The sequence below is a fragment of the Bombina bombina genome, chromosome 5 (assembly GCF_027579735.1).
Source record: "Bombina bombina isolate aBomBom1 chromosome 5, aBomBom1.pri, whole genome shotgun sequence".
Lineage (NCBI taxonomy): Eukaryota > Metazoa > Chordata > Amphibia > Anura > Bombinatoridae > Bombina > Bombina bombina.
Window position 1 is genome coordinate 1148225620 of NC_069503.1, and position 20626 is coordinate 1148246245.

At 48.7% G+C, this 20626-nt stretch overlaps 1 protein-coding gene across 1 annotated transcript in view; it reads left to right on the plus strand.

Moving 5' to 3' along the window:
• Positions 1-4099: 4099 nt before the first annotated feature.
• Positions 4100-20626, plus strand: part of NRBP2 (nuclear receptor binding protein 2) — a 179132-nt gene continuing 162605 nt past the window's right edge. Inside the window, exons 1-4 of the mRNA XM_053715482.1 lie at positions 4100-4220; positions 12771-12872; positions 14315-14404; positions 14647-14687. Of these exons, the coding sequence (XP_053571457.1) occupies positions 4113-4220; positions 12771-12872; positions 14315-14404; positions 14647-14687 (341 nt within the window). The 5' untranslated portion in view covers positions 4100-4112. The remainder of the gene's footprint in view (positions 4221-12770; positions 12873-14314; positions 14405-14646; positions 14688-20626) is intronic.

Consider the following 20626-nt stretch of genomic DNA (forward strand, 5'->3'; position numbering starts at 1 on the left):
ACACTGTACATGCACATACCCTGGAACACACATAGTGACATACTTACACTGTACATGTACATACCCTTGAACACGCCTAGTGACATACTTGCACTGTACATATGCTGGAACACACATAGTGACATACTTACACTGTACATGCACATACCCTTGAACACACCTAGTGACATACTTGCACTGTACATATGCTGGAACACACATAGTGACATACTTACACTGTACATAAGCTGGAACACACATAGTGACATACTTACACTGTACATGCACATACCCTTGAACACACCTAGTGACATACTTGCACTGTACATATGCTGGAACACACATAGTGACATACTTACACTGTACATAAGCTGGAACACATATAGTGACATATTTACACTGTGCATAAGCTGGAACACACATAGTGACATACACTGTACATGTACATACCCTGGAACACACATAGTGACATACTTACACTGTAAATGCACATACCCTTGAACACACCTAGTGACATACTTACACTGTACATGCACATACCCTTGAACACACCTAGTGACATACTTGCACTGTACATATGCTGGAACACACCTAGTGACATACTTACACTGTACATGCACATACCCTTGAACACACCTAGTGACATACTTGCACTGTACATATGCTGGAACACACCTAGTGACATACTTACACTGTACATGCACATACCCTTGAGCACACCTAGTGACATACTTGCACTGTACATATGCTGGAACACACATAGTGACATACTTGCACTGTACATAAGCTGGAACACACATAGTGACATACTTACACTGTACATGCACATACCCTTGAACACACCTAGTGACATACTTGCACTGTACATATGCTGGAACACACATAGTGACATACTTGCACTGTACATAAGCTGGAACACACATAGTGACATACTTACACTGTACATGCACATACCCTTGAACACACCTAGTGACATACTTGCACTGTACATAAGCTGGAACACACATAGTGACATACTTACACTGTACATAAGCTGGAACACACATAGTGACATACTTACACTGTACATAAGCTGGAACACATATAGTGACATATTTACACTGTGCATAAGCTGGAACACACATAGTGACATACACTGTACATGTACATACCCTGGAACACACATAGTGACATATTTACACTGTACTTGTCTTGTACATACGATGGAACACAACTAGTGACATACATACACTGTACATACGCTGGAACACACATCGTGACATACACTGTACATACGCTCGAACACACATAGGGCTAGATTACAAGTAGCGTGTCATAAGTTTTCCGTGCACAATGTGGTCTTTTCAATGTGACTCTCTGCTGCTTTACACCCTGTGACTCTCTGCTGCTTTACACCCTGTGACTCTCTGCTGCTTTACATCACGTGACTCTCTGCTGCTTTACACCCTGTGACTCTCTGCTGCTTTACACCCTGTGACTCTCTGCTGCTTTACACCCTGTGACTCTCTGCTGCTTTACACCCTGTGACTCTCTGCTGCTTTACACCCTGTGACTCTCTGCTGCTTTACACCATGTGACTCTCTGCTGCTTTACACCATGTGACTCTCTGCTGCTTTACACCCTGTGACTCTCTGCTGCTTTACACCCTGTGACTCTCTGCTGCTTTACACCCTGTGACTCTCTGCTGCTTTACACCCTGTGATTCTCTGCTTCTTTACACCCTGTGTCTCTCTGCTGCTTTACACCCTGTGACTCTCTGCTGCTTTACACCCTGTGACTCTCTGCTGCTTTACACCCTGTGACTCTCTGCTGCTTTACACCATGTGACTCTCTGCTGCTTTACACCCTGTGTCTCTCTGCTGCTTTACACCCTGTGACTCTCTGCTGCTTTACACCCTGTGACTCTCTGCTGCTTTACACCCTGTGACTCTCTGCTGCTTTACACCCTGTGTCTCTCTGCTGCTTTACACCCTGTGTCTCTCTGCTGCTTTACACCATGTGACTCTCTGCTGCTTTACACCCTGTGACTCTCTGCTGCTTTACACCCTGTGACTCTCTGCTGCTTTACACCCTGTGACTCTCTGCTGCTTTACACCCTGTGACTCTCTGCTGCTTTACACCCTGTGACTCTGTTGCTTTACACCCTGTGACTCTCTGCTGCTTTACACCCTGTGACTCTGCTGCTTTACAACCTGTGACTCTCTGCTGCTTTACAACCTGTGACTCTCTGCTGCTTTACACCCTGTGACTCTCTGCTGCTTTACTTCCTGTGACTCTCTGCTGCTTTACACCCTGTGACTCTCTGCTGCTTTACACCCTGTGACTCTCTGCTGCTTTACACCCTGTGACTCTCTGCTGCTTTACAACCTGTGACTCTCTGCTGCTTTACTCCCTGTGACTCTCTGCTGCTTTACACCCTGTGACTCTCTGCTGCTTTACACCCTGTGACTCTCTGCTGCTTTACATCCTGTGACTCTCTGCTGCTTTACACCCTGTGACTCTCTGCTGCTTTACACCCTGTGACTCTCAGCTGCTTTACAACCTGTGACTCTGCTGCTTTACAACCTGTGACTCTCTGCTGCTTTACATCCTGTGACTCTCTGCTGCTTTACACCCTGTGACTCTCTGCTGCTTTACATCCTGTGACTCTCTGCTGCTTTACACCCTGTGACTCTCTGCTGCTTTACTCCCTGTGACTCTCTGCTGCTTTACACCCTGTGACTCTCTGCTGTTTTACACCCTGTGACTCTCTGCTGCTTTACACCCTGTGACTCTCTGCTGCTTTACACCCTGTGACTCTCTGCTGCTTTACACCATGTGACTCTCTGCTGCTTTACACCCTGTGTCTCTCTGCTGCTTTACACCCTGTGACTCTCTGCTGCTTTACACCCTGTGACTCTCTGCTGCTTTACACCCTGTGACTCTCTGCTGCTTTACACCATGTGACTCTCTGCTGCTTTACACCCTGTGTCTCTCTGCTGCTTTACACCCTGTGACTCTCTGCTGCTTTACACCCTGTGACTCTCTGCTGCTTTACACCCTGTGACTCTCTGCTGCTTTACACCCTGTGTCTCTCTGCTGCTTTACACCATGTGACTCTCTGCTGCTTTACACCCTGTGACTCTCTGCTGCTTTACACCCTGTGACTCTCTGCTGCTTTACACCCTGTGACTCTCTGCTGCTTTACACCCTGTGACTCTCTGCTGCTTTACACCCTGTGACTCTCTGCTGCTTTACACCCTGTGACTCTCTGCTGCTTTACACCCTGTGACTCTGCTGCTGCTTTACACCCTGTGACTCTCTGCTGCTTTACACCCTGTGACTCTCAGCTGCTTTACACCCTGTGACTCTCTGCTGCTTTACACCCTGTGACTCTCTGCTGCTTTACACCCTGTGACTCTGCTGCTTTACACCCTGTGACTCTCTGCTGCTTTACTCCCTGTGACTCTCTGCTGCTTTACACCCTGTGACTCTCTGCTGCTTTACACCATGTGACTCTCTGCTGCTTTACAACCTGTGACTCTCTGCTGCTTTACTCCCTGTGACTCTGCTGCTTTACAACCTGTGACTCTCTGCTGCTTTACTCCCTGTGACTCTCTGCTGCTTTACACCCTGTGACTCTCTGCTGCTTTACACCCTGTGACTCTCTGCTGCTTTACACCCTGTGACTCTCTGCTGCTTTACACCCTGTGACTCTCTGCTGCTTTACACCCTGTGACTCTCTGCTGCTTTACACCCTGTGACTCTCTGCTGCTTTACACCCTGTGACTCTCTGCTGCTTTACACCATGTGACTTTCTACTGATTTACACCCTGTGTCTCTCTGCTGCTTTACACCCTGTGACTCTCTGCTGCTTTACACCCTGTGACTCTCTGCTGCTTTACACCATGTGACTTTCTACTGATTTACACCCTGTGTCTCTCTGCTGCTTTACACCATGTGACTTTCTACTGATTTACACCCTGTGTCTCTCTGCTGCTTTACACCCTGTGACTCTCTGCTGCTTTACACCCTGTGACTCTCTGCTGCTTTACACCCTGTGACTCTCTGCTGTGACCCACACACCTTGTGCTCCACATCTGCTCTGTATCTCACTTTTTAATCACTTGTACTTGCAGGTAAATCAGGGGAACATGCCTGGCATTGAGAGCACATTTCTGGCTATGGACACAGAGGAAGGCGTAGAGGTCGTCTGGAATGAGCTACATTTCACAGATAAGAAGATCTTTAAGGCTCATGAGGTACAGATCTGCAAGATCCAGTGACAGTAGCATAGGAATAGTTGTATAACACACAAAGTATAGTAGATAAATCTATCTATCTATCTATCTATCTAGATGGATAATATTACTTTTTTTTATAAATCTATCTAAGTGAAGAACCACAATATTATAAGTATTTGTTAATGCACCTTCGGCTATAGCACAGTTCTTTCTCTAAAAACCTCATTGTAAGATCCTCTTGGGTAGAGGGTAATCTTCACGAGATGTATTGTTATATTCTAATATAAACCCCTGTAACTGGTACCCTCTCTCATTCCTCTCTCACACACTCACCCCCTGCCTCCCTCTCTCACACACTCACCCCTCTCCCCCTGCCTCCCTCTCTCACACACTCACCCCTCTCCCCCTGCCTCCCTCTCTCACACACTCACCCCTCTCCCCCTGCCTCCCTCTCTCACACACTCACCCCTCTCCTCCTGCTTCCCTCTCTCACACACTCACCCCCTGCCTCCCTCTCTCACACACTCACCCCTCTCCCCTGCCTCCCTCTCTCACACACTCACCCCTCTCCTCCTGCTTCCCTCTCTCACACACTCACCCCTCTCCTCCTGCCTCCCTCTATAACACACTCACCCCTCTCCTCCTGCCTCCCTCTCTCACACACTCACCCCTCTCCTCCTGCCTCCCTCTCTCACACACTCACCCCTCTCCCCCTGCCTCCCTCTCTAACACACTCACCCCTCTCCCCCTGCCTCCCTCTCTAACACACTCACCCCCTCTCCCCCTGCCTCCCTCTCTCACACACTCACCCCTCTCCCCCTGCCTCCCTCTCTCACACACTCACCCCTCTCCCCCTGCTTCCCTCTCTCACACACTCACACCTCTCCCCCTGCCTCCCTCTCTCACACACTCACCCCTCTCCCCCTGCCTCCCTCTCTTACACACTCACCCCTCTCCCCCTGCCTCCCTCTCTCACACACTCACCCCCTTCCTCCCTCTCTAACACACTCACCCCCTCTCCCCCTGCCTCCCTCTCTCACACACTCACCCCTCTCCCCCTGCCTCCCTCTCTAACACACTCACCCCTCTCCCCCTGCTTCCCTCTCTCACACACTCACCCCTCTCCCCCTGCTTCCCTCTCTCACACACTCACCCCCTCTCCCCCTGCCTCCCTCTCTCACACACTCGGCCCTCTCCCCCTGCCTCCCTCTCTCACACACTCACCCCTCTCCCCCTGCCTCCCTCTCTCACACACTCACCCTCTCCCCCTGCTTCCCTCTTTCACACACTCACCCCTCTCCCCCTGCCTCCCTCTCTCACACACTCACACCTCTCCCCCTGCCTCCCTCTCTCACACACTCACCCCTCTCCCCCTGCCTCCCTCTCTCACACACTCACCCATCTCCCCCTGCCTCCCTCTCTCACACACTCGGCCCTCTCCCCCTGCCTCCCTCTCTCACACACTCACCCCTCTCCCCCTGCCTCCCTCTCTCACACACTCCCCCTCTCCCCCTGCTTCCCTCTCTCACACACTCACCCCTCTCCCCCTGCCTCCCTCTCTCACACACTCACACCTCTCCCCCTGCCTCCCTCTCTCACACACTCACCCCTCTCCCCCTGCCTCCCTCTCTCACACACTCACCCCTCTCCCCCTGCCTCCCTCTCTAACACACTCACCCCTCTCCCCCTGCCTCCCTCTCTCACACACTCACCTCTCTCCCCCTGTCTCCCTCTCTCACACACTCACCCCTCTCCCCCTGCCTCCCTCTCTCACACACTCACCCCTGCCTCCCTCTCTCACACACTCACCCCTCTCCCCCTGCCTCCCTCTCTCACACACTCACCCCTCTCCCCCTGATTCCCTCTCTCACACACTCACCCCTCTCCCCCTGCCTCCCTCTCTCACACACTCACCCCTCTCCCCCTGCCTCCCTCTCTAACACACTCACCCCTCTCCCCCTGCCTCCCTCTCTCACACACTCACCCCTCTCCCCCTGCCTCCCTCTCTTACACACTCACCCCTCTCCCCCTGCTTCCCTCTCTCACACACTCACCCCTCTCCCCCTGCCTCCCTCTCTCACACACTCACCCCTCTCCCCCTGCCTCCCTCTCTAACACACTCACCCCTCTCCCCCCTGCCTCCCTCTCTCACACACTAACCCCTCTCCCCCTGCCTCCCTCTCTAACACACTCACTCCTCTCCCCCTGCCTCCCTCTCTAACACACTCACCCCTCTCCCCCTGCCTCCCTCTCTCACACACTAACCCCTCTCCCCCTGCCTCCCTCTCTAACACACTCACCCCTCTCCCCCTGCCTCCCTCTCTCACACACTCACCCCTCTCCCCCTGCCTCCCTCTCTCACACACTCACCCTCTCCCCCTGCCTCCCTCTCTAACACACTCACCCCTCTCCCCCTGCCTCCCTCTCTCACACACTCACCCCTCTCCCCCTGCCTCCCTCTCTCACACACTCACCCCTCTCCCCCTGCTTCCCTCTCTCACACACTCACCCCTCTCCCCCTGCCTCCCTCTCTCACACACTCACCCCTCTCCCCCCTGCTTCCCTCTCTCACACACTCACCCATCTCCCCCCTGCTTCCCTCTCTCACACACTCACCCATCTCCCCCTGCCTCCCTCTCTCACACACTCGGCCCTCTCCCCCTGCCTCCCTCTCTCACACACTCACCCCTCTCCCCCTGCCTCCCTCTCTCACACACTCACCCTCTCCCCCTGCTTCCCTCTCTCACACACTCACCCCTCTCCCCCTGCCTCCCTCTCTCACACACTCACCCCTCTCCCCCTGCCTCCCTCTCTCACACACTCACCCCTCTCCCCCTGCTTCCCTCTCTCACACACTCATCCCTCTCCCCCTGCCTCCCTCTCTCACACACTCAACCCTCTCCCCCTGCCTCCCTCTCTCACACACTCACCCCTCTCCCCCTGCCTCCCTCTCTCACACACTCACCCCTCTCCCCCTGCCTCCCTCTCTAACACACTCACCCCTCTCCCCCTGCTTCCCTCTCTCACACACTCACCCCTCTCCCCCTGCCTCCCTCTCTCACACACTCACCCCTCTCCCCCTGCCTCCCTCTCTCACACACTCACCCCTCTCTCCCTGCTTCCCTCTCTCACACACTCACCCCTCTCCCCCTGCCTCCCTCTCTCACACACTCACCCCTCTCCCCCTGCCTCCCTCTCTAACACACTCACCCCTCTCCCCCTGCTTCCCTCTCTCACACACTCACCCCTCTCCCCCTGCCTCCCTCTATAACACACTCACCCCTCTCCCCCTGCCTCCCTCTCTCACACACTCACCCCTCTCCCCCTGCCTCCCTCTCTCACACACTCACCCCTCTCCCCCTGCCTCCCTCTCTCACACACTCACCCCTCTCCCCCTGCCTCCCTCTCTCACACACTCACCCCTCTCCCCCCTGCCTCCCTCTCTAACACACTCACCCCTCTCCCCCTGCCTCCCTCTCTCACACACTCACCCCTCTCCCCCTGCCTCCCTCTCTCACACACTCACCCTTCTCCCCCTGCTTCCCTCTCTCACACACTCATCCCTCTCCCCCTGCCTCCCTCTCTCACACACTCACCCCTCTCCCCCTGCTTCCCTCTCTCACACACTCACCCCCTCTCCCCCTGCCTCCCTCTCTCACACACTCACCCCTCTCCCCCTGCCTCCCTCTCTCACACACTCACCCCTCTCCCCCTGCCTCCCTCTCTCACACACTCACCCCTCTCCCCCTGCCTCCCTCTCTCACACACTCACCCCTCTCCCCCTGCTTCCCTCTCTCACACACTCACCCCTCTCCCCCTGCCTCCCTCTCTCACACACTCACCCCTCTCCCCCTGCCTCCCTCTCTCACACACTCACCCCTCTCCCCCTGCCTCCCTCTCTCACACACTCACCCCTCTCCCCACACTCACCCCTCTCCCCTGCTTCCCTCTCTCACACACTCACCCCTCTCCCCCTGCTTCCCTCTCTCACACACTCACCCCTCTCCCCCTGCCTCCCTCTCTCACACACTCCCCCCTCTCCCCCCTGCTTCCCTCTCTCACACACTCACCCCTCTCCCCCTGCTTCCCTCTCTCACACACTCACCCCTCTCCCCCTGCCTCCCTCTCTCACACACTCACCCCTCTCCCCCTGCTTCCCTCTCTCACACACTCACCCCCTCTCCCCCTGCCTCCCTCTCTCACACACTCCCCCCTCTCCCCCCTGCTTCCCTCTCTCACACACTCCCCCCTCTCCCCCTGCTTCCCTCTCTCACACACTCCACCCTCTCCCCCTGCCTCCCTCTCTCACACACTCACCCTCTCCCCCTGCTTCCCTCTCTCACACACTCACACCCTCTCCCCCTGCCTCCCTCTCTCACACACTCACCCCTCTCCCCCTGCCTCCCTCTCTCACACACTCACCCCCTCTCCCCCTGCCTCCCTCTCTAACACACTCACCCCTCTCCCCCTGCCTCCCTCTCTCACACACTCAGCCCTCTTCCCCTGCCTCCCTCTCTTACACACTCACCCCTCTCACCCTACCTCTCTCTCTCTCACACACTCACCCTTCTCCCCCTACCTCCCTCTCTCACACACTCACCCCTCTCCCCCTGCCTCCCTCTCTCACACACTCACCCCTCTCCCCCTACCTCCCTCTCTCACACATTCACCCCTCTCCCCCTGCCTCCCTCTCTCACACACTCACCCCTCTCCCCTTGCTTCCCTCTCTCACTTATTCTCCCACTGGTTCTGTCTCACACACTCACCCCTCTCCCCCTGCCTCCCTCTCTCACACACTCCCCCCTCTCCCCCTGCTTCCCTCTCTCACACACTCCCCCTCTCCCCCTGCTTCCCTCTCTCACACACTCACCCCTCTCCCCCTGCCTCCCTCTCTCACACACTCACCCCTCTCCCCCTGCCTCCCTCTCTCACACACTCACCCCTCTCCCCCTGCCTCCCTCTCTCACACACTCACCCCTCTCCCCCTGCTTCCCTCTCTCACACACTCACCCCTCTCCCCCTGCTTCCCTCTCTCACACACTCACCCCTCTCCCCCTGCTTCCCTCTCTCACACACTCACCCCTCTCCCCCTGCCTCCCTCTCTCACACACTCACCCCTCTCCCCCTGCCTCCCTCTCTAACACACTCACCCCTCTCCCCCTGCCTCCCTCTCTAACACACTCACCCCTCTCCCCCTGCCTCCCTCTCTCACACACTCACCCCTCTCCCCCTGCTTCCCTCTCTCACACACTCACCCCTCTCCCCCTGCCTCCCTCTCTCACACACTCACCCCTCTCCCCCACACTCACCCCTCTCCCCCTGCTTCCCTCTCTCACACACTCACCCCTCTCCCCCTGCTTCCCTCTCTCACACACTCACCCCTCTCCCCCTGCCTCCCTCTCTCACACACTCACCCCTCTCCCCCTGCCTCACCCCTCTCCCCCTGCTTCCCTCTTTCACACACTCACCCCTCTCCCCCTGCCTCCCTCTCTCACACACTCCCCCCTCTCCCCCTGCTTCCCTCTCTCACACACTCACCCCTCTCCCCCTGCTTCCCTCTCTCACACATTCACCCCTCTCCCCCTGCCTCCCTCTCTCACACACTCCCCCCTCTCCCCCTGCTTCCCTCTCTCACACATTCACCCCTCTCCCCCTGCTTCCCTCTCTCACACACTCCCCCCTCTCCCCCTGCTTCCCTCTCTCACACACTCCACCCTCTCCCCCTGCCTCCCTCTCTCACACACTCACCCTCTCCCCCTGCTTCCCTCTCTCACACACTCACCCCTCTCCCCCTGCCTCCCTCTCTCACACACTCACCCCTCTCCCCCTGCCTCCCTCTCTCACACACTCACCCCTCTCCCCCTGCCTCCCTCTCTAACACACTCACCCCTCTCCCCCTGCCTCCCTCTCTCACACACTCAGCCCTCTTCCCCTGCCTCCCTCTCTTACACACTCACCCCTCTCACCCTACCTCTCTCTCTCTCACACACTCACCCTTCTCCCCCTACCTCCCTCTCTCACACACTCACCCCTCTCCCCCTGCCTCCCTCTCTCACACACTCACCCCTCTCCCCCTACCTCCCTCTCTCACACATTCACCCCTCTCCCCCTGCCTCCCTCTCTCACACACTCACCCCTCTCCCCTTGCTTCCCTCTCTCACTTATTCTCCCACTGGTTCTGTCTCACACACTCACCCCTCTCCCCCTGCCTCCCTCTCTCACACACTCCCCCCCTCTCCCCCTGCTTCCCTCTCTCACACACTCCCCCTCTCCCCCTGCTTCCCTCTCTCACACACTCACCCCTCTCCCCCTGCCTCCCTCTCTCACACACTCACCCCTCTCCCCCTGCCTCCCTCTCTCACACACTCACCCCTCTCCCCCTGCCTCCCTCTCTCACACACTCACCCCTCTCCCCCTGCTTCCCTCTCTCACACACTCACCCCTCTCCCCCTGCTTCCCTCTCTCACACACTCACCCCTCTCCCCCTGCTTCCCTCTCTCACACACTCACCCCCTCTCCCCCTGCCTCCCTCTCTCACACACTCACCCCTCTCCCCCTGCCTCCCTCTCTAACACACTCACCCCTCTCCCCCTGCCTCCCTCTCTAACACACTCACCCCTCTCCCCCTGCCTCCCTCTCTCACACACTCACCCCTCCCCCCCTGCTTCCCTCTCTCACACACTCACCCCTCTCCCCCTGCCTCCCTCTCTCACACACTCACCCCTCTCCCCCACACTCACCCCTCTCCCCCTGCTTCCCTCTCTCACACACTCACCCCTCTCCCCCTGCTTCCCTCTCTCACACACTCACCCCTCTCCCCCTGCCTCCCTCTCTCACACACTCACCCCTCTCCCCCTGCCTCACCCCTCTCCCCCTGCTTCCCTCTTTCACACACTCACCCCTCTCCCCCTGCCTCCCTCTCTCACACACTCCCCCCTCTCCCCCTGCTTCCCTCTCTCACACACTCACCCCTCTCCCCCTGCCTCCCTCTCTCACACACTCACCCCTCTCCCCCTGCCTCCCTCTCTCACACACTCCCCCCTCTCCCCCTGCTTCCCTCTCTCACACATTCACCCCTCTCCCCCTGCCTCCCTCTCTCACACACTCCCCCCTCTCCCCCTGCTTCCCTCTCTCACACACTCACCCCTCTCCCCCTGCTTCCCTCTCTCACACACTCCCCCCTCTCCCCCTGCTTCCCTCTCTCACACACTCCCCCCTCTCCCCCTGCTTCCCTATCTCACACACTCACCCTCTCCCCCTGCCTCCCTCTCTCACACACTCACCCTCTCCCCCTGCTTCCCTCTCTCACACACTCACCCCTCTCCCCCTGCCTCCCTCTCTCACACACTCACCCCTCTCCCCCTGCCTCCCTCTCTAACACACTCACCCCTCTCCCCCTGCCTCCCTCTCTAACACACTCACCCCTCTCCCCCTGCCTCCCTCTCTCACACACTCACCCCTCCCCCCCTGCTTCCCTCTCTCACACACTCACCCCTCTCCCCCTGCCTCCCTCTCTCACACACTCCCCCCTCTCCCCCTGCTTCCCTCTCTCACACACTCACCCCTCTCCCCCTGCTTCCCTCTCTCACACATTCACCCCTCTCCCCCTGCCTCCCTCTCTCACACACTCCCCCCTCTCCCCCTGCTTCCCTCTCTCACACATTCACCCCTCTCCCCCTGCCTCCCTCTCTCACACACTCCCCCCTCTCCCCCTGCTTCCCTCTCTCACACACTCACCCCTCTCCCCCCTGCTTCCCTCTCTCACACACTCCCCCCTCTCCCCCTGCTTCCCTCTCTCACACACTCCCCCCCTCTCCCCCTGCTTCCCTATCTCACACACTCACCCTCTCCCCCTGCCTCCCTCTCTCACACACTCACCCTCTCCCCCTGCTTCCCTCTCTCACACACTCACCCCTCTCCCCCTGCCTCCCTCTCTCACACACTCACCCCTCTTCCCCTGCCTCCCTCTCTCACACACTCAGCCCTCTTCCCCTGCCTCCCTCTCTTACACTTTCACCCCTCTCACCCGACCTCTCTCTCTCACACACTCACCCCTCTCCCCCTGCCTCCCTCTCTCACACACTCAGCCCTCTTCCCCTGCCTCCCTCTCTTACACTTTCACCCCTCTCACCCGACCTCTCTCTCTCACACACTCACCCCTCTCCCCCTACCTCCCTCTCTCACACACTCACCCCTCTCCCCCTGCCTCCCTCTCTCACACACTCACCCCTCTCCCCCTGCCTCCCTCTCTCACACACTCACCCCTCTCCCCCTGCCTCCCTCTCTCACACACTCACCCCTCTCCCCCTACCTCCCTCTCTCACACACTCACCCCTCTCCCCCTGCCTCCCTCTCTCACACACTCACCCCTCTCCCCCTGCCTCCCTCTCTCACACACTCACCCCTCTCCCCCTGCCTCCCTCTCTCACACACTCACCCCTCTCCCCTTGCTTCCCTCTCTCACTTATTCTCCCACTGGTTCTTTCTCACACACTCAGCCCTCTTCCTCTGCCTCCCTCTCTCCCAGGTCCTCTTTACACTCTGACTTTTATTGATTTTGCTTCTTAGGAGAAGATCCGAACTATGTTCCAAAACCTAATGGTTGTAGATCATCCTAATGTTGTGAAGTTCCACAAATACTGGTTGGATGTCGAGGAAACTTCAGCTCGTGTAAGAAAAATTAATGCAAGGTGTGTGTTTGTATGTTTGTTTGTGTGTGTGCATGCATATGTGTGTATGTGAGTGTGTGTGTATATGTGTATGTGTCTGTAAGTTACGTGTGTGTGCATTCATGTGTGTGTATGTGAGTGTGTGTGTGTAAGTGTGTGTGTATATGTGTAAGTCTGTATGTAAGTGTGTGTGCAACTGCGGGCATGTGTGTATATCTGTGTGTGTGTGTGTGTGTGTGTGTGTGTGTGTAAGTTACGTGTTTTGTATGTGCATGCATGCGTGTTGTTGTACATGTGAGTGTGTGTGTAAGTGTATGAGTCTGTGTGTATATGTCTGTATGTAAGTGTGTATGTGTGTTTGAGTGTGTGTGTCTATGTAAGTGTGTGTGTAAGTGTGGGCATGTGTGTGTATATGTGTGTGCCTGTGTGTAAGTGCGGGCATATGTGTGTATATGTGTATGTGTGTGTGAGTGTGTGTGCGGGCATTTGTGTACATGTGTGTTACACTGATAGTCGATTACCTGTTTGCATGTGTATGTGTATTTATCCATGTGTGTTTATATATCTGTAAGTTTGACTAAGTATGTGTGTGTGTTAAGTGTGGGTACTTGTGTGTGTAACACTGACAGCCCCTGTGTGTACATTTGAGTTAATTTGTGGATGTGTGTGGGCATGTGTATGTGTGTGCATAAGTGTGAGTAAGTGTGGGTGTGTATAAGTGTGGGTACATGTGTTTATGTGTAAGGGTGGTTATGTGGATGTGTGTGTGTAAATGTGGGTACATGTATATATGTAAGTGTGGGGATGTCTATGGATGTGTAAGTGTATGTGTAAGTGTGGGAATGTCTATGTATGTGTAAGTGTGTGTGTAAGTATGAGTGTGGGTACGTGTGTGTGTATGTGTAAGTGTGGGTGTGTGTGTATGTGTGAGAATGTCTATGAATGTGTAAGTGTGTGGGTGCGTACTTGTGTAAGTGTGGGTATGGGTGTCTGTAAGTGTGGGAATGTCTATGGTGTTTAAGTGGGTACGTGTGTGTGGGTACATGTGTGGGTATGGGTACGTGTGTGTGTGTACGTGTGTATATATATATATATATATATATATATATATATGTGTGTGTGTGAGTTTGGGTGTATGTGTAAGTGTAAGTGTGGGAATCTGTGTGTGTAAGTGTGGGTATGGGTGTATGTGTAAGTGTTGGAATGTCTATGAATGTGTAAGTATGTGTGTGGGTACGTAAGTGTGTGTGTGTGTGTATATGTGTAAGTGTGTGTGTATGGGTGTATGTGTAAGTGTGGGTATGTGTGTATGTCTATGAATGTGCAGGTATGTGTGAGTACATACACGTGTCACACTAACAGTCCCTCTCCTGTTTGTGACACCAGCAGACTGTATGTGACTCTGATAAATCAGGGGAATCCATCTCTCGTTTTGCCCCATAGGTGGTATTTATCACTGAATACGTCTCTTCTGGGAGCCTGAGGCAGTTCCTAAAGAAAACGAAGAAGAACCGTAAGACAACGAATGCCAAGGTAAATATTTACTTATCTGCATGCTGTGCTCAGTGAGCAGGGTACCCCAGCAGCATCTCACTCGACTACCCATGACCTCTGACCCTGTCTTGCTCCGTACAGCTGACTTACTGAAGGATGGATATGTTAGCTTTAGTAAATTTGCAACGCTGCAGTGTCACCCACCCCTCATTCACTGTCACCCTCTCACGTGACACACGCAGATCTGCAGCATTTGTATGACTCTGCACTCTGTATTGCAGGCTTGGAAGAGATGGTGCACGCAGATCCTGTCAGCGCTCAGGTGAGATTATGTTCCAGATACAGTCTGACACCTCCCATAATTTCCCCCCAGCTGGTTGCTTGTGCACAAAAACAAACATGTAGTGAACCTACGGACACTGTAGGCAAAATAATGTTTTTTTGTTGTTGTTTTTTTATTAATTAGTTTCATAGTTGTAAAAAAATATCTCAAATCATACGTTTATCATATGCGCTATTGCAAATAGCAAATGTTGTTTTTAACAATAGTTAATACAATTGGAAAATAACACAATAAGAGAAGAAAATGGAAGAGTACACAGACCAAAAACTAATTATTTCCTTGAATAATCACTCCATTTATCAATACAAATATATTCATAAATATACCCAACATAAATATTGTTTAATAAGCAATCCCTCCGGTGACAGAGGTCCCAATTCTCAATTGATGCCTCCCAATGTTAGCAAAATTAATCAAAACCTGATATTTAACACATTTTCTTAGCATGGGAGGATGAGGGTGAGTCCCCTCAAAAAAAAAATTCCCTCTCTTCCCCCCCAGGCCATTACCCCCTCTCTCCACCTCCCTCATTCGAGTCGAATAGCCATTCACCCCTCAATCTACAATTTTCCATATACATTGTATTTTCAAAGGTTTTGATTTCACGTTTTTAACCACTTCCCCCATTTATCAAAAATCCATTCAATATTAACTTCAATATTAAACCAAGTATCTTGCTGTTCTATGAGAAATTGTTTGAGTGCTCTCTTTAAGGGCCTTCAGAGATGGTACTCTAGCAGTTTTCCATCCTTTCAAAATAAGATTCCTACCAATTAAAACTACCATTGTTATGAATTTCCTCCATTGAAGATGCCTCCCTTTACATTCGAAGAAAAAAATCTGTTCTGCCTGCAAAATTATTTGAGATCCGTAGATCTTATTAATCCAGATATTTACCATTTTCCAGAATTGTTGTATCTTTGGACAGAGCCAAAAGCTGTGTAGCAGATTTGTTCTACTTTGTCAACATTTTATACAATAAGTTCCTTCCCCTACCCCCCCCCCCCTTATCTATTTTCTCTGGTGTAATATATGCCATCCATAAAATCTTTATATGCTGTTCTCGCATATGTGCTGCCAATGTTGCTTCCTCTACCCTTTCCATGCTCTTCAATATAGTTTGTTCTTTAAGGTTTGAAAAATACATTTCTCTCCATTTTACTACTGCTCTATCAAGGTGTGTTTTATAATCTATATTATTCACTATATTGTAAAGAAGTGATATTGAATATTTGCCATTTCTAAAGTTGTTAATTACTGGAGATAGTGGTGCCAAGTCCCATTTATCTCCTTGTAATCGTATTAATACCTAGATATATTAAGGAATGATTCACTTCCTTAAATATTTTTATTTCTGAGTCTTGTTTTTCTGAATCCACAATACTTCTGACTTGTCCTTATTAATTCTATATCCAGAAAAGGATCCAAACCTCTCTATAATCTGACAAACGGTATTAAAAGTTTTCTTTGAGTTTTTAGTAGGTCATCTGCATATACTGCCAATTTTATATTCTTCTTACCCAATTCTATCCCTCGGATACATTTCTCTCCATTTTACTACTGCTCTATCAAGGTGTGTTTTATAATCTATATTATTCACTATATTGTAAAGAAGTGATATTGAATATTTGCTGTATTAATTATCTCCTTGTAATCGTATTAATTTCTGACAATAATGACAGTCTTGGAAGAGCTATCATCTTAAGTAGTTTTATTTTACCAAGAATGGAGAGGGGGGGGGGGGAGTTGCCCACCTTTTGAGTGTCTCACAGAATTGATTAACCCCATTACTTATGTTCAACGAATACCATTCCATCGGATCAGTGGATATTTTAATACCTAGATATATTAAGGAATGATTCACTTCTTTAAATATTTTTATTTCTGAGTCTTGGTTTTTCTGAATCCACAATACTTCTGACTTGTCCTTATTAATTCTATATCCAGAAAAGGATCCAAACCTCTCTATAATCTGACAAACGGTATTAAAAGTTTTCTTTGAGTTTTTAGTAGGTCATCTGCATATACTGCCAATTTTATATTCTTCTTACCCAATTCTATCCCTCGGATATCCTTCCTTAATGCAATCAAAAGTGGTTCTAGAGCTATGTTTAAAATTAAAGGTGATAATGGACACCCTTGTCTCGTTCCTCTGAGTAGGGAAAAACTTGTGGTTTTATTGTTATTTATAACTAGTGCCGCCTTTGACTTCCTGTAAAGCAATTCAATCATGTTATAACAATTACCTACATAACCAAATTTACTAAGAGAAAACAAAAGGTGATCCCAGGTGAGTGAGTCAAAGGCCTTACTGGCATCAAGGGATATTATAAATAGATCTTCTTTTACTAATTTCTTAAAGTATTTCTTATTATACCATTGATCTACAATTGTTACAAAAACTTTCCTCAAGTTGATATTCGAGGAGCGTCCCTTCATAAATCCTGTTTGATCAGAATGTATAATAGTATCTAAAGAGGTTTGGATTCTTTTTGCCAGTATACTTGTTATAATTTTGTAGTCAATATTCAGGAGTGATATTGGTCTATATGAGTCAGTTTAAATTAGGATTTTTCGCCCTGTTTGGGAATTATAATAATTGTAGATTCATTAAAATCTTCTAATGGTTTGAGTTGGCCAGACCAGAATTTATTCAACAATAGAGTTAAGGTTGGAGTTATTTCATCAATAAGTATTTTATAAAACTCGGTTGGAAGTCCATCCGGACCTGCCGCTTTATTATTTGCTAAAAGTTTGATTGTTTGTTGTATTTCTTTTTCCGTGATGGGTTCATTAATTTTCCCTAAGTGTGATGCATCTATTCTAGGGGTATTAATTGGTTCCCAAAATTTTTCCTTCATGTCTGCTTCTATTGGTTGTGGTGAATAGAGGTCAGGAAAATGTTCAAAAAATGATTTTTGTATGTCACATGTGTTAGTCCATGTAACATCCTTATCTTGAATTTTATTTATAAATATGGGTGCCTTTTGATTTTTTATTATACGTGCTAAGAAACTACCAACTTTGTTGCCATATCTGTAATACTGTGTGCAAGTTTTTATATTCTCTTTAACTTCATTTTGAGCAAAAAACTTGTCCCTATTTTGTTTAGCTTGAATATATTTTTTCCAATTTTCTAAACTTTTGTTTTGAATATACTTGGTATACATTTTAATAAGGGATCTAGTAACTTGTTGTTTATATTGACTTGTTTTTTTTCTTTAGCTTTATCAGAAAAGTTGTAATTTCCCCTCTTAAAGGGACAGTATACTGTAAAATAGTTTTTCCCTTAATGTGTTTACAATTGCTTTTTTTTACCAACTGCAGAGTAAAAAATGTATGAAAACTAGCTTTTTAGGGTTTATTTGTGTATTTTAAAGCTCTGATTTTGTGTTTTGAAGCCACAACCTAATAAAAAGGTTTGTAGGTATAATCAGATCTTATTACTGTATCACATTGTGTACATATACATGCTTCTTTATCTTATATATGTAGGTATATCAGATCTCATTACTGTATCACATTGTGTACATATACATGTGTCTTTATCTTATATCTGTAGGTATAATCAGATCTCATTACTTTATCACACTGTGTACATATACATGTGTCTTTATCTTATATCTGTAAGGTATAATCAGATCTCATTACTGTATCACACTGTGTACATATACATGTGTCTTTATCTTATATCTGTAGGTATAATCAGATCTCATTACTTTATAACACTGTGTACATATACATGTGTCTTTATCTTATATCTGTAGGTATAATCAGATCTCATTACTGTATCACACTGTGTACATATACATGTGTCTTTATCTTATATCTGTAGGTATAATCAGATCTCATTACTGTATCACACTGTGTACATATACATGTGTCTGTATCTATTATCTGTAGGTATAATCAGATCTCATTACTTTATCACACTGTGTACATATACATGTGTCTGTATCTTATATCTGTAGGTATAATCAGATCTCATTACTTTATCACACTGTGTACATATACATGTGTTCGTATCTTATAACTGTAGGTATAATCAGATCTCATTACTGTATCACATTGTGTACATATACATGTGTCTTTATCTTATATCTGTAGGTATAATCAGATCTCATTACTGTATAACACTGTGTACATATACATGTGTCTTTATCTTATATCTGTAGGTATAATCAGATCTCATTACTGTATCACACTGTGTACATATACATGGGTCTTTATCTTATATCTGTAGGTATAATCAGATCTCATTACTGTATCACACTGTGCACATATACATGTGTCTTTATCTTATATCTATAGGTATAATCTGATCTTATTACATTATCACATTGTGTACATATACATGTGTCTGTATATTTATATCTGTAGGGTATATATCAGATCTCATTACTGTATCACACTGTGTACATATACATGTGTCTTATCTTATATCTGTAGGTATAATCAGATCTCATTACTGTATCACATTGTGTACATATACATGTGTCTGTATCTTATATCTGTAGGTATAATCAGATCTCATTACTGTATCACACTGTGTACATATACATGTCTTTATCTTATATCTGTAGGTATAATCAGATCTCATTACTGTATCACATTGTGTACATATACATGTGTCTGTATCTTATGTCTGTAGGTTATAATCAGATCTCATTACTGTATCACATTGTGTACATATACATCTGTCTTTATCTTATATCTGTAGGTATAATCAGATCTCATTACTGTATCACACTGTGTACATATACATGTGTCTGTATCTTATATCTGTAGGTCAGATCTCATTACTGTATCACATTGTGTATATATACATGTGGCTGTATCTTATATCTGTAGGTATAATCAGATCTCATTACTTTACCACACTGTGTACATATAACAGTGTCTGTATCTTATATATGTGAGTATAATCAGATCTCACTACCTGTATCACACTGTGTACATATACATGTGTGTCTGTATCTTATATCTGTAGTTATAATCAGATCTCATTACTGTATCACACTGTGTACATATACATGTGTCTGTATCTTATATCTGTAGGTATAATCAGATCTCATTACTGTATCACATTGTGTACATATACATGTGTCTGTATCTTATATCTGTAGGTATAATCAGATCTCATTACTGTATCACATTGTGTACATATACATGTGTCTTTATCTTATATCTGTAGGTATAATCAGATCTCATTACTGTATCACACTTGTGTACATATACATGTGTCTTTATCTTATATCTGTAGGTATAATCAGATCTCATTACTATATCACACTGTGTACATATACATGTGTCTTTATCTTATATCTGTAGGTATAATCAGATCTCATTACTGTATCACACTGTGTACATATACATGTGTCTGTATCTTATATCTGTAGGTATAATCAGATCTCATTACTATATCATACTGTGTACATATACATGTGTCTGTATCTTATATCTGTAGGTATAATCAGATTTCATTACTATATCATACTGTGTACATATACATGTGTCTGTATCTTATATCTGTAGGTATAATCAGATCTCATTACTGTATCACATGTGTACATATACATGTGTCTGTATCTTATATCTGTAGGTATAATCAGATCTCATTACTGTATCACATTGTGTACATATACATGTGTCTGTATCTTATATCTGTAGGTATAATCAGATCTCATTACTGTATCACATTGTGTACATATACATGTGTCTTTATCTGATATCTGTAGGTATAATCAGATCTCATTACTGTATCACATTGTGTACATATACATGTGTCTGTATCTGATATCTGTAGGTATAATCAGATATCATTACTGTATCACATTGTGTACATATACATGTGTCTTTATTTTATATCTGTAGTATAATCAGATATCATTATGTATCACACTCGTGTACATAAAAAT